Source organism: Dreissena polymorpha, chromosome 6 (assembly GCF_020536995.1).
Source record: "Dreissena polymorpha isolate Duluth1 chromosome 6, UMN_Dpol_1.0, whole genome shotgun sequence".
Lineage (NCBI taxonomy): Eukaryota > Metazoa > Mollusca > Bivalvia > Myida > Dreissenidae > Dreissena > Dreissena polymorpha.
In genome coordinates this window covers 59501380-59517001 of record NC_068360.1, presented here as the reverse complement: position 1 = coordinate 59517001, position 15622 = coordinate 59501380, and the positions used below count along the sequence as shown (strand labels likewise).

The 15622-nt window shown below is 36.2% G+C and overlaps 1 protein-coding gene across 3 annotated transcripts in view; it reads right to left on the bottom strand.

Moving 5' to 3' along the window:
• LOC127835190 (G2/mitotic-specific cyclin-B3-like) overlaps positions 1–15622 on the bottom strand; it is a 284803-nt gene that overhangs the window by 253500 nt on the left and 15681 nt on the right. For 2 of the 3 annotated variants that reach the window (XM_052361502.1, XM_052361504.1), the window contains exons 7-11: positions 15083–15313; positions 7905–8060; positions 7344–7493; positions 6823–6950; positions 1426–3957 (exon numbers count right to left, since the gene is read on the bottom strand). In XM_052361502.1, coding sequence (XP_052217462.1) covers positions 3903–3957; positions 6823–6950; positions 7344–7493; positions 7905–8060; positions 15083–15313 — 720 coding nt within the window. In that variant the 3' untranslated portion in view covers positions 1426–3902. Of the gene's footprint in view, positions 1–1425; positions 3958–6822; positions 6951–7343; positions 7494–7904; positions 8061–15082; positions 15314–15622 lie in introns of those variants that run through there. The other variant, XR_008028409.1, reaches the window with a different exon arrangement.

Sequence of the window (15622 nt, the reverse complement as noted above, 5' to 3'; positions counted from 1 at the left end):
TATGAATCGGCAATATATAGATCTGCATGTTAGGTACATTGCATCATGAACGACATAATCAGGGGTGTCAATCGGCCAAAATCTAATCTAAAATCCTGAAAATAGGCCTAGGCCAGAGCAAAAAAGGATTAATAATTCATGTAACTTTGTTTACTATTGTATATAACTTTGTAAACAATATGTCAAAGTAAAATAATTTGTGTTTAAGATGACATTTTGTGACAATAATCTTAAAATTCCAGAAAAAAATCCTCTGATTTATATCAATATCAAAATTGGTCCTTAAGGGCCAAACTCCTGATTTCAGGCATAATCCTGAACTTTGACGCCTCTGATAATCCTACATACAGAAGTTTGGTCATAATTGACCGCTACATGGAGGCAGGTGTTTCATGCGACAGTCTCATGTTGGAGCTGTTATTATATATGTATAAGGGATATTGTTTTGGCGTTGTTCGTTCGCCAGGCACTTTTGTGTCCGGCATATATTGGAAGTGCTTTGGCGGATTTGATTGAAACTTGGTACGAGTACATATATGGATAAGAGGATGATTCACGCCAAATGACATTGTACACATCTGTTAATAACGGAGTTATGGTCCTTTGTATCTTGAAAAAAAATGCTTTTTAATATAAGCTTAGAGCTTCATCTCCATTAACACATCAGCCAGAGCCATGAAACTTGACATAGTTGTTCTCAATCATCTGGGGTGCTTCACATTCAACACCTATAATCCTAGGGGCTAAGGTCAAGGTCACAAATTTGATGAATTATTCATTATTTAGTCATTTCTTTACTATGCATCAAGGGATTCTGTAATAACTGTCCACAATTGTTCTCCAATATCTAGCAGAGTGTCAAATATAAAATACAGGTTGCTATGGTCATGGTCAAAATCACTCATTTTAAATAAATATGCCTTATTTGGTAAAGATTCTACCATACTAAAATGGAATTCCCAAAATGTCCTGATGTAATTGTGTTTTTGATCAAAGTAAAGGTCACACATTTGTAGAAATAATTACTATTTGGCAGGGTATATCAATTCAACGAATTGGCTTGTTTTACAGTTGTCAGAGAAACGTGCATTACGTTTCTTGTTCTTGTCAAATGTTTCTTAAAAATGTAGTTTTAATTTGGCAAAATATCCATTGGGACATTTAAATCGGCAATAACATAGATATAACATTATATATATATATATATATATATATATAAATAAATATATATATATATGTAACAGTGACGTCCTAATTAGCTCCATGTGCAATCTAAAACGAAGATTGGATACACCGTATCTATCCTTTCTGTTAAGTCAGGATTTCTCGACTTCCACGGAATGTTGCACAACAAAAACTCGGGCAAATATGATTTTAAAAGCCACACTGTCAACATTGTCGAAGCCCAAACGCACGGAACACAACTTTTATAAAGACAAACTTTTATTTACACAATGAAAAAGAGAAGACATTCAAACAGTGGAATGAGGGCCACCATCCTTGGTCAGAAATCTCATAGAATTAAGCATCAGTTTTAGCACAATTTACAAATATTTGCATGAATTTTTACTTAATAAATAGTAAGGATTGTTTTTGGAAAAATACCATTGTATTCTATGTGGTTTTATTATTAATAAAAAAAAAACAAGAGATGTGTTTATCAGAAACACAATGCCCACTATTGCGCCGCTTTGAAATAAAATTTCAATTTATCATTTTGCAGGTTTAGAAATTATCTCCCTTTTAGAGCTTATTACTTCCCTTGGATTGTATTTTTTTACTTTTGACCTTTCATCACTCAAAATGTGCAGCTTCATGAGAAACACATGCACGCCAAATATCAAGTTGCTATCTTCAATATTGCAAAAGTTATGGCCAATTTTAAAGCTTTCGGATGGACGAACAGACAGACGGACAGTTCAACTGCTATATGCCACCCTACCAGGGGCATAAAAAGATCATTGTTATTTTATTTTTATTTTACCAAGGATGGCACATGATAATGAGGACGAAAACACATACAGATGACAAAATGAATCAATACTGTTAAAACACATTTAAAGGTGCAGACACACATGAACATGGTCTATTAAATAAATCAATTGTTGTTTTGTTTTGGTTAAGTATCTAATGACTAGTTTAAACACAATGCAAAGGTTACTTTATTTCTCACATTGTTAAAAATAATGTACGACCAATAATTTCTACATTCTGTGTACTATATTAAACTCGATTTTATTGGTTGTTCCAATTAATAGATATTGTACAGTTCACAACCAAGTGTATTTAGGTATTTACAAATCCACGAGAATAAAAAACGAAATTACATTCCTTTAACATAAACATACGGTTAATAAATAAATAATTTGACAGCTGCACCGAAAGGGCCTGATAACCAAGGTTATGTACACAAGGCAACGACAAATATAGACACAAAGCAGTAACTACAATTAGGCAAACAATGGTTGTGTGTCTAGTTGCAGGGCCTAATTTCCGATGTTAGAAGTATGTTTTTTTGTTTTATTTAGTGTTTAGAAGTTTTAAGGATATTTTCCTTGGATTTTGTAGCAGTTTTCATTTTACATGAACTTAAATATTGAATCAATACACCATTATGCAAGGGAAAAAGGGACGATATGCTGATTTTTGCCAGATGATACATAACTTCTGTTTTTATTTTGGCCTCAGAAGCATGTATATAGATATTTGAAGTTTGATTTTTGTATAAAAGGCACACACATTCAATGAAGAAATACATGTATATAACAGGAGATAAAATAACTGTTCACAGTTTAGAAGTTAATGAGAGACTGTGAGATGTAAAGCGATGATATGAAATGAGGATGATAATGGAAAATGAATGATACAAGTAGATGGTTTCATATATACTCCTAACAACAATTATTCCAGTGAGTTGTGAATGTCTAATGGCGTCTGGTGTGTGATGTGTACCAGCTACACATGGGTGTTTATATACACTGGTCAAAGAGATCATTTGGAAAACTGCAAAAACTTGTCGATTACATGGATGAAAAATTCTGGCTAAAACCAACAGCTAAAATCTGATAAACCACTAGACACCATAGCCTATTAATTTTAAAACTGTACAACTAAATGATGAATGTAAAATGGAGACAATAAAATCAAGATATAAATGCATTAAAACTAAGTCATCTACATTAACACAGCTCTCAATTTTAAATATATTTACTTGATACTTTACTTTCTTACATCCTAAAGAGAATATATTTCCCCTCAAATGATACTTTGAAGAAAAAGAGAAGTTTATAAGTGTCATTTCATGTAAAACGAGGTATGTACATTAAATATGCATAAAATGTTTAATATAAAAATATACACAGCAATAAAAACATCGAAAAGTGTACACCTACAGTATCAGAAGTAAAATACACTGTAAACCCCTGACTTCATAACTGTTGTATGAATACAGTTCAATTAAGGCTAAAATTGCTCTTCCACAAAAAAATATTGTTTTTCCCCAAAAATGTACCATGCAAAAGTCCTAAATGCATATTAAATTTTAGTAAAATTAATTATTCGATGTGTTATGTTAAAGTAGAAACATCATTTGAATCTAAATGAAATTTGGGACAATCAATTTAACAATTTTTTTTATATTAAAAATATGACAATGTTGAAGATTTCATGGTAAATTTTTTCGAAAGCAAGGAATGTAGGGTCAGATTTAAACATGCATTTTGAGGCTTGCCTACTACATTTGCTCAAAACGAACAGGTAAAATTTGGTACAAACAAAGCTTATAAATGCCATGATTGCTGCCATAAGACTACGACATGATTACTGAACACATAATATAAGGGAAAACACATTCATGTGGCTGAAAGACTGGGAAGACTGGGCCAACATTTCATCTCTCATGATCATACGAGCTGGCTGTCTGACAGAGGGGGGATCTTAGCAACCTCATAGAACACTCTGAAACATACCAGAAAACATGTGTTAACTTAAGTCACAGTTAATGTAATTAAGACAATGTTGAAGATAAAACAAGTCAACAGTACATCTTATTAAGAAAATTGGTTTTGAGAAAAATTATCTCTTTTCAGCTTATTGAGAGGTTTTATTCAACATATTTTAATATTTAATATTTTCAAGCAAACCTTTCCAACGTATCTAGGGGTCTGTTAAACGGACCCATTTCCAAAGCAAAATAAGAAAAACAAGAGCACCGCAAAACGGGTGCCAACGCTCGGCTGCGGGTGCATTTTTGTATAAATGAAAGCTTGTCAGATTTTTTTTTATAGAGGTCACAGTGACCTTGACCTAGTGACCCAAAAATGGGTGTGGCATGTAGAATTCATCAAGGTGCATCTACATATGAAGTTTCAATGTTGTAGGTGGAATCACTTTGATTTTAGAACAAAATGTCAAAGTTTTAGCACGACGCCGGCGGACGATGAGCTGGCTATGACAATACCTTGGGTTTTTCTCCGAAACAGCCGAGCTAATAAAATGCCCCCCCCCCCTCCCCCTTAATGTTAAAACAAGAGCTGTCACCATAGGATGACTTATGCCCCCTATAAATGCTAGATTTAAGTTATGAGCTTTTTTCGAAACCTAAACACACACCCTAAGTTCATTGTCAAGGTCACAGGGGTTAGAATTTGTGTGCGTATGGAAAGGCCTTGTCCATATACACATGCATACCAAATATGAAGGTTATATCTCAAGGGACATAGAAGTTATGAGCATTTTTCGAAACCATGGTTCAAACAGAAATCTCAAACCTAAATTCAAGCACTTTTCAAGGACTTTTCAAGGCCAAATTTTCATTTTCAATGCCGAGAAACGCATGTTCGTTTCCTTTATAAACTGCATTTTCAAACCAGATTTACATAGTAAATATCATTTTTTTATTTGCTCAAACACATTACACTTATTCCACAATAACTCATACATGTTATTTCAAGTTATTACATAGAAATACAGGTTATCCATCCTTATTTCAATGAGTCTCACATATGTACAGTACAGCCAACGCGGCACAAACATAATCCGCGGCTACGCCACGGCCAGATCATTAGTACGCGTGCGCCGAATCGTGTTCACGCGGCGTATCGCCGTGGCAATCGGCATCAATCCGCGCAACGACGCAGAGTCTGTATTAACAGAATTATCGGGAAATTAGTAGCGATATGAAATGTATTATATGAACAAAATAAAACGTGTTTACATACACATATTCAAACAATAGTTATAAGCTGATAATTAACAAAACAACAAATACGTCGTCACCGTCTTGATTATTGATGTGGCTTCAAACTGCTTATTTTCTCAGCTCAAATATAATAGCAAAATCAACATGCAAATAATTTATAAATCCACCATATGCTGGAGCCTTGACCACTTGTATGTGCGAAAACATAATTACGTGACATTGTTTATGTGTGAAATACATACACTACGGGCGGGAAACAAACTTAATTGGCCAGACACATTAACTATGCTTACATGTATATGCTAATACACACAATAAACATATGCACAATAAATTTATTATGATTTTAATTATTATTATAATTGTTCTTTCAAAATTTGTTAACTACATGTAACTAAAAATTTTAAACAGATTTTTTATTTCATGATGCGCATCGACTCGGCATCATGTCGCGGATCGCGGCATGCCTGGGCGGACAGATGCAAAGTTTCGCGGCGAAATGCGACTTGCCGCCGCATACTGACGCGGCTTCAACGACTGATGCGGCATCGACTCGTTTTGCCTTGCCGCCGCGGATTGCGAAATACGTTTGTTCCGTATTGGCTGTACTGTATTTACTTTTAAAAGTTATTACAAACAAACACATTGTCTTTTTCTATGCTCACATCAAACAGACTAGTTCATTACATTTGAACAGCAGTCAGTTACTATAACATTTTGTCTTTAACATAATTGATGTCCTTTTCCAGTTCTTTCACCTCTCTCCTCTTATTCAGTTAACCTGGTTTGAAACGACACTTCCCCATCCCTGCGTTTTCACTCGCAAAAATTGATCACAAAGGAGAACCTCTGACGTAGAACACATAATCTGTGACGTGTACACATAACGTTTCGTACTAAATAGTGTACGAAACTTATATTTCGTACTCAACTTTTTAGCGCGAAGGAATTTGAGATAAATTTTCATAATATTTCCCTTAAGAACGATTTAAGTACAATAATTAAAGCGATGATAAAAGTAATTTTGAGCATAAAAAAACATTTTCAAGGCTTTTTTACATGAAATAAGCACTTTTCAAGCACTTTTTCAAGGCCAACCTTTGTTCAAGGGCTTTTCAAGCCTTGGACTCGTTTTCAAGCACTTTTCAAGCCCTGTGCGAACCCTGGAAACCTAAACACAGATTTAGAAACCTAAACGCAGACCCTAAGTTCAAGGTAAAGGTCACAGGGGTCAAAATTTGTGTGCGTATGGAAAGGCCTTGTCCATATACATATGCATACCAAATATGAAGGTTACATCTCAAGGGACATAGAAGTTATGAGCATTTTTCGAAACCTAAATGCAAAGTGTGATGGAAAGACGGACAGACAGACGGACTGACAGTCCGATCACTATATGCCCTCCTACTGGGGGCATAAAAAGGAGTGCCCAATTACTTTTATATCAAAATATTATTTTAATGACATATGATTTTGTTCTTTTAATTTGAATTATTATATTTATTAAATTAGTTTTTCCTCAAATCAGTGGACTTTTTACAATTACCTGGTTTCGATTTCACCCTCAGTTCATAACCAAAGACAGTAAGTCAATGCAAAAGACCAGGAACAAGGTAGCTTACTTGTGTGAGTATTTGGAGCGTATGGTTGTGAGCTGTTTGGGTGGGTTCCTAATGTAGCTGTTGAGGCGCTGGGCCAGGGGTAGCAGCTCACTCTCCTCATAGCCCGTGTAGTACACCATGGTCTTTGTCTGAAAATCAACATTGTTAAGTATCAATCTGGTGCACACGAAATAGCTTTTTTGATGTGATAAATAATTTGAGTACATTTATTTTATAATTCCATAATGTACAAAAAAGGTGAACAGGACACAAAAATGTATAATAACTGTTTACATAGGAGGAATACGAACATTCCATGTGTCCACTGTGACCTTGAAGCAAGCAAAATGTTTTTTTCTGGCAACACATCTTGATATGGTGATCGTTTGCGGCCATTTAGTTCAAAATCCCATAATACGCAATGAAGTTATTGTCCCAAAAACACAAATATTAACACACACACACACACAGAGGTTATACTATATGCCCCTTGCATATTACAGCATAGGCAAACACTTTGTTCCAGAGTATCGCATACTAACCCATTCTCCACAGTTCTTCATTCTCAGTGCCAGCAGTAGGCTGGCGGCAGCCATCTCTGAGTCTCGACGCTGTATGAAGTCGTACTCCATGAGGGACATCTCGAGGATGTAGCGGCCCAGGGTCAGGGTCTCCATACTGGAGCGGGCGCACTGGAGAAAGGGGCACACGTTTAAACAAAGGTACAACACTTTAAATGATTTAGTTTTCATCTAGAGCTCAAGCACTTGGTAAAGGGAAACAAGAATGGATTTGATACTTATAACACAGGTATTAAACATTAAATGATCAAGTCTTGCCCATGAAAGACTGACAATTGACTGAATAACAAAACATACAGTTCACAAAATATACGGCCAGACATTGAATTTTTAATTCACTTGTCCAGTTGGAATCTCGCCCTAAAATTTAACTTGTGCAACATATATAAAGTAGCATAGCTAGAGTTAAAGTGCTCCTTATGTTTTGCCTGAATCTCAACACAAACCAATGTTGCAAATGACAGACATTGTAAATTATTAACAATCAATTAACTCCCCTCAGAGATCACAGTAAGTACCAACCTTTGCATATCTCCTTAGGAAGCGGTACGAGAGAGGCATGCCGATGTCGAAGCCTATGGCCTTGAGGAGGCAGCGCTCCATGTCGAGGAACTCCTTGCGCTTGTAGGCGTCATCACAGATGTACAGGAAGTCTTCCACCAGCGGGGGACACCGCTCCTGTATACACAATCACAACAGTTATAGAATGTACATCTCAATATTATGACAATTGCCAAACACTGAAGTAAGTAACAAGAGTATGGCTTATTTTAATGAATAATTGGGTAGTAGTTGGCAAAGCCACACATCTGCACAAATTATAGGCCTGTCCCAGACTTTATTTTTAGATGTTAAATTGTACATTCCCTGGAAGTAAGAATCTTAAAATTTCATTTAAACTGCAACTCTGACAAAATATTAGTGATATATGCTGCTACCTCATTGCTTGAACCCTTCCTACTGCTCAAGGGTGTCAAATGTCAAAATCTAAAATCCTGAAAATAAGCCTTACATGTGGGGGGCCAGTGCCAAAAGAGGGTTAATAATTCATTTAATTATGTTAACTGCAGGTTTTTTTGGCCCGATTTTATCCGGAAATTCGGCTATGTTACCAATCCCAAAAAGTATACTTTTTCCCCAAAATGTGACAAAAAATTCCCAATTCGACCCCCCCCCCCCCAAAAAAAAAAAAAATTTTTTTTTTTGAAAGAAGTGTCTGATGCGTATTTTATCTAAATTTTTATTCAATTACATCTTACAAAGTATTTCATGATTTTGTTCTTTTAATATGAATGATTATATCAAATTTAGTATTTCCCTTATCTGTGGACTTTTTCGTGTGGAAAAAAAAGGCTAATAAATTTATTTTCCCAATTTCATGAAAATGCTGATAAAATTCCCAATTCCAAAGCAATGGGCTATCTTCCCAAAAAGTAGAAAAAAATAATCTGAACTGTGTTAACAATATGTATAAATTAAAATAATTTGTGTTTAAAATGACATTTTGTGACAAAAATCTTTAAATACCAGAACAAAAATCCACTTATTTATATCAATATCAAAAGCAGTTTTTGAGGGCGTAAATCCTGATTTCAGGAATAATCCTGAACTTTGACACCCCTGGCAGTAAGAGGCAAAGTGAAAATTGCTAAATGTAACCAGCATAAAAACCAGAACAGCCTTCAAGTTATTCGAGTAACTTCCAGTCTGTTTCCAGGGGTGTGATTGAGGCAAAGTCAGAGGGGAGGAAAATTCTGTTGACTGATTTTGACTACGCGAATGGCGCGCATAACGCAATGACAAACATAAAAACAGACATTAAAATAAACAACTTTTTGAACTTCATAACAATATTTCTTTATAAAAACCTTTTAAACTTCACATTAATCATACTGAGGATGCAAAGTAAACAGTTAAGTATATATTGTGATCAATAGCAGCAGTTTTTCAATGTATTGAATGACAGTTAATAGACTAAATATAAACAAACAAACTTGAGTGTTCTTCTGGTGTTAATGATGGATTAACTGAGTTAAATTAATATATTTAATTTGTTTACCTTTCAATATCTTGCATTTCACATCTTCACTCAGTTCAAAGCTATTTCAGTTAACTGAACAGCGTGACAAACATAATAAAGCAGAATATGCATATGAATCTGATTATACACAGACCCACAGACATATAAAGATCAAATCATGTTTGTCTTTATCCATGTTCGAACGATACTCTCTAAATTGTTTTACTTCGCGAGTAGACTACACTCCAATTTGCAAACACTGGTTTCCGCGACACAAATTCAGTGGGCACATTTCTTAACAAAATATGTGTTGCTTGTATCTAAAACGTAGTCTTTTTTTGACAAACACATTTCATTATTCCTATCAGACTAGGTGATGTCAGTCGTTTATTCGATTGCTATTTGTTATTTCAATAATCTTAATTTTCTCTTCACAACGGCGCCATTTGCAAACAAATCACAGAGCGCATTTTAAGAACACGATTTTAATTGGAAGATTGGGAAACGACAGCCAATTATATGGCTCGTTTTAAAAATGCTTAGGCAGAATCTACCAGTGTAAAATGCGGAGAGATTTCACGGGCCGCGGATATTTCGGGCCGCTTATGAAATACGTCCGCGGAATCAGCCCCTCTCCACCACATTTTTTAAAACGAATTTACGCAAATCTCAGAAGTGACATCCGGGACAACCCGATCTGTGGAAATCCGCGGAAAAATCACACCCCTGGTTTCTATTTTATGCTGTTTGCTTCTAATAAGTATCTTTGGGTTGCAAATTGAGACTTAAACAATGGCTGTTTGTAAAACACGCATGCCCCCCATATGGGCTGTCCGTTGTAGTGGCAGCCATTGTGTGAATACATTAGAAACCATTTTAATGCTTCAGGTCACTGTGACCTTGACCTTTGACCTAGTGGCCTGAAAATCAATAAGGGTCATCTGCCAGTCATGATCAATGTACCTATGAAGTTTCATGATCCTAGGCCTAGGCATTCTTGACTTATCATCCGAAAACCATTTTACTGTTTCGAGTCAATGTGACCTTGACCTTTGACCTAGTGACCTGAAAATCAATAGGGTCATCGGCCAGTCATGATCAATGTACCTATGAAGTTTAATGATCCTAGGCCTAAGCGTTCTTGAGTTATCATCCAGAAATCGTTTTAATGTTTTGTAGGGCTGCAACGGATATCCGAAAAATCCTAGATTCGCGGATCCAAACGAGGATTCGCGGATCTAACCGTGATTGGTAAAATCGGGTTCGAATCCGGATCATATTTGAGTTTAACCTTTCCTTTGCGGTAATTGGTCTTTCGCCCTAATACTTTTCGTTAAATTGTTTCTTTCTGTTTGAAAGGCTGACTGGTACGTAGTTTGTCACGAGTATCGCTACTTTTTCGACAAAAACATGGTACTACACAGTCTACTTTCGTTTTTCGATGGTGCAAAATGGCACTGAAGAAAATTCACGATGCACCTAAACAATTAAAATCTTCGGTGTGGAAGCATTTCGGGTCTTATCAGCATACTAATTCTGGCTTATAAGTGGTCGTTACGAAGTATTTTATTGATACTTATTGCAGATTGCGTTTATTGCTTGTTAAAATACAGCATTATTCATATTATATCTGACTGACATAGATGTGTTTAATACGAGGCATTATTATTTATGTTTGTTGTTAAAATGCAGTGTTTTTTTTATATGAAATATTCGGCGTTATTCGGCCTCATTCCCCCATCTCTAGAGTATATATTTTCCCCCAAAATATTTTTAAAATTCCCCTCTCGGAAGTGTGATTCAATTTTAATCAATACCTTATTTAAATATGTCTTTCTTTACGAATTTATTTACTATAATTTTCTTGAACTGCCGCATCTGCATGTTTACTTTCTTTAAGCCTTTACTCCTTAGCCGCAAACCGTACATAGTTCACTTTCACAACTTTCGCTCGACGACATTTACCGCAAACCGTACGTATTCCACCATATCGCACAACAGCAAAAGCTATCGTAATTTAAAACAAGAGCACCGCCTTGCGGGTGCAGACCGCTCATCTATTTTCTTTTTAAAGGTGAACGGACTCTCATTTTCAATCACAAAGGAGGGAGGGGTCGAGTGAAGAGGGGTGTATAGTGTGTGTGTGTGTGTGTGTGTGGGGGGGGGGGGGGGGTATTTCAAACATAAAATAATAAAAATAAATATTTGTGTTTTTTTTACCGTTTAAAAAAAAAATTGGGGGGGTGAGGTGGGGGGGGGGGGGTACAGTGTGAGGATGTGGTGGTAATTTGTGAGATGATCTTACAAAAAAAAAAAATTTTAGGGGGGGGGATTCGGGTGGGGAAAGGGTGGGGGGGGGGTGGGGATTCTTGGGTGCGATGGTTGAACGGTATTTCAAACATAAAATAATAAAAAAAAATAGTTGTTTTTTAACCGTAAAAAAAAAAAAATTGGGGGTGGGGGGTGGGGGGGTATAGTGTGAGGGTGTGGTGGTCATTTGTGAGATGATCTTAAAAAAAACAAAAAAAAAAAAAAATAGGGGGGGGGGGGGGCACGGGTATGGTTTGGGTGGAGTCTATTGTGGTATGTCAGGTAAGAGTAGTTTTGTCAAAGTATCAATCAAATCTAATCATAAATAAAGAAGTTATGGCAATTTTAGCAAAATTTAATAATTTGACCTTGAGAGTGAAGGTCATTCAAAGGTCAAGGTGAAATTCAACTTGCCAGGTACAGAAACATCATGATAGCATGAAAGTATTTGAAGTTTGAAAGCAATAGCCTTGATACTGTAGGAATAAAGTGGACCTAAACACAAAACTTAACCAAATTTTCAATTTTCTTAGTATAAAAAGGGCACATAATTCTGTAAAAATGCCAGTCAGAGTTATCTAACTTTGCCAGCCCAGTCCCCTCATGATAGAAAGTAAGTGTACCAAGTTTGAATGCAATAGCATTGATACTTTCTGAAAAAAGTGGACCTAAACGCAAAACTTAACCAAAATTTTCAATTTTCTAAGTATAAAAAGGGCACATAATTCAGTTAAAATGCACGCCAGAGTTATCTAACTTTGCCTGCCCAGTCCCCTCATGATAGTAAGTAAGTGTACCAAGTTTGAATGCAATAGCATTGATACTTTCTGAGAAAAGTGGACCTAAACGCAAAACTTAACCGGACGCCGACGCCAAGGTGATGACAATAGCTCAATTTTTTTTCAAAAAATAGATGAGCTAAAAAACACAAATCTGTTTTAACTTAAAAAAAGAAGATATTCTGTTTAAACAAGCACAACTTAGTCAGTCGTCTTCAAATGCCGGCAGTGAAACGCAGAAACAGGCTTGGGGAAGCTACACTTGAGTCCCTGATAAGACTATGTCTGCACACGGAGAAACTTGGTGAAGAGGAGGTCACCAGAATAATTGACAAATTCGCAGAAAAGCCAAGAAATGTTGATTTTTGAACATAACATGTTGATAAGAAAAAGAGTATATAATAATGTTTTTCTCTCTATGTATGGTGAATTATAGTGTTAAAACTTGATTTTGTACTGTTACTTGCTGAGCATTGAAATTTCCCCTTTTTCCCCGCGACTTTTCCCCCCTCAGAGGACCCGACCCCTTTCCCCCAAAACTGAAAAAAAAACACTGAAATGCTTACACTTTTTCGTGTATGTGCTATTTTTTTTTTTTAAATTTGCAGAATCTGGACCCGGGTATAAAAGTTTATTCGAACAACGCAAGTCCTTTTTTTTCCATCTACTTAGTATTTGTTTTTGTTTTTTAAGTCGTTATTTCTGCTTCCACTACTGCTGCTGCGGCTGCATCTACTAATGCTGCTTAAGTAATATAATTATTAGTAGCTGTAAAGTGTTTAATAATAATACAAGTTAATTACTTTATTTCATAAGAAATATAGAAGTTCTGGTGTTTAAAAACATAATTTTGGTAATAGCAATATAAATTATAATTTATTTTGCGTAGTTTTACTTTCAAATTAGGATTTGAACCAATATTCGATATCTGAGCCTTTGGATTCGAATCCGATTAAAATTTTGGATTCGCTGCAGCACTACAGTTTTGAGGCACAGTGACCTTGACCTTTGACCTGAAAATCAAAAGGGGTCGTCCGCCAGTCATGATCAATGTACCTATGAAGTTTCATGATCCTAGGCCTAAGCATTATTAGTGCTGCAACAATACGCCAAAAAGCGTATTGCGATGTATTGTCAGTTCAAAAACCCGTATTGCAATATATTGCTTACTTGTACCAGAATTTCTAACTCGCCAATTACCCGATAATCCCGTATATTCCATTTTTAAAGCAAATTCTGGTAAATGTTTACTATAAAAATGCTCAAGAATAACACAAAACACTAACATTCGCCAATTTTCTTAATTATCAAATACATTTTGGCATTTGTTACTATTTAAAGATGTGATGAAATAACTTCCAATCGGGCGTTTATTTTCCCACTGAACACGCGTAAATCACCTGACGTGATGTTCCCGTTTTATACAACACAAATACACCCACACTTTCTATGCGACGTTCTACATGTCTGTATAATTTTCGTGAGCTTTTTATTGAGAAAAAGAATAAAGCACTTTTTATTGTTGCTTTAGCATTATATTTCGGAAGAGTGTTTCTGGAATTCGGATTACAAATTTTATAATGCTCATTTCAGAATCGAACGAAACATTTAGTTGTGCGTAATTAATTCAACAATAATTCGTTTAAAAGCATAGAATAAATGCTCCCATGTAACAACGCTACTCTGTATAATAGACTTTTTAGAATGCCATTTTTACGTAACAATTTATTTTTACAAAATACCGCTTTGTTTTGTTTACCTTGATATCATTATTTTGGATGGCTTTTCTGAACGAAATGTAGATGCATGTTTGTAAAATTTTCGTACCGGTATGACGAAAATCGTATCGCAATACAATATGCGTATTGCGATATATACCGATATACCGGTATATTGTTGCAGCACTAAGCATTATTGAGTTATCATCCGGAAACCATTTAACTGTTTCGAGTCACTTTGGCCTAATGACCTGAAAATCAATAGGGGTCATCGGCCAGTCATGATCAATGTACCTATGAAGTTTCATGATCCTAGGCCTAGGCATTCTTGACTTATCATCCGAAAACCATTTTACTGTTTAGAGTCAATGTGACCTTGACCTTTGACCTGAAAATCAATAGGGTCATCGGCCAGTCATGATCAGTGTACCTATTAAGTTTCATGATCCTAGGCCTAAGCGTTCTTGAGTTATCATCTGGAAACCATTTTACTGTTTTGAGTCACTGTGACCTTGACCTAGTGACCTGAAAATCAATAGGGGTTATCTGCCAGTCATGATCAATGTCCCTATGAAGTTTCATGATCCTAGGCCTAAGTGTTCTTGAGTTATCATCCGGAAACCATTTGGTGGATGGACCGACATGCAAAACAATATAACCCCTCTTGTTCGAAGGGGGGCATAATAAAACATAAATCTAGTAAAAAGGACAACAATATCCTGAAACAAGAGCTGTCACCATAGGATGACTTATGCCCCCTATAAACGCTTGATAGAAGTTATGAGCCGATCACTATATGCCCTCCTTTGGGGGCATAAAAATGTTGACAAACGCTGCCACGCAATTTCTTTAACCAAAACAATGTACACTCACGTCAAACTTGGCGGCAATGAAGAGGGCCACAGCCCCGACAAGCTGCAGTGCCTCCTTGGGCGTGTGGACCCTGCTCACGTACATGTCCACCAGCTTGACGGCCAGGTAGAGGGTCTCGTGGTTGAGCTCAAAGTTTTCCTGCACCTCCACCAGCCAGTCCACCAGGATGGCACGCATGCTGGACGTCAGGTGCTTCTGGGTCGACATGTAGTTGTCTATGGTGAACTGGGTCTGTGGGATAATGTGTACGAGTCTGGTACCGGGAAAATAGAGTCTTATGCATATTAGTAAAGCATCGTCCCAAAATAGCCTGTGCAGTCCACACAGGCTTATCAGGAACGACACTTTACGCACACTAGTATTTTACGTCACTTTCAGCTTTCATTTTGTTTCAAGGATGCCTCATATTGGAAAAAAAATCCGGTTCATGCCCATAGTGTCTTCATTGATAAGATTGTGCAAACTCTATGACAATTCTAAAACGACATGTATTAAACCCTGTTTTCCCAGAGCGAGGCTAATGTAGTATACCTATATTGA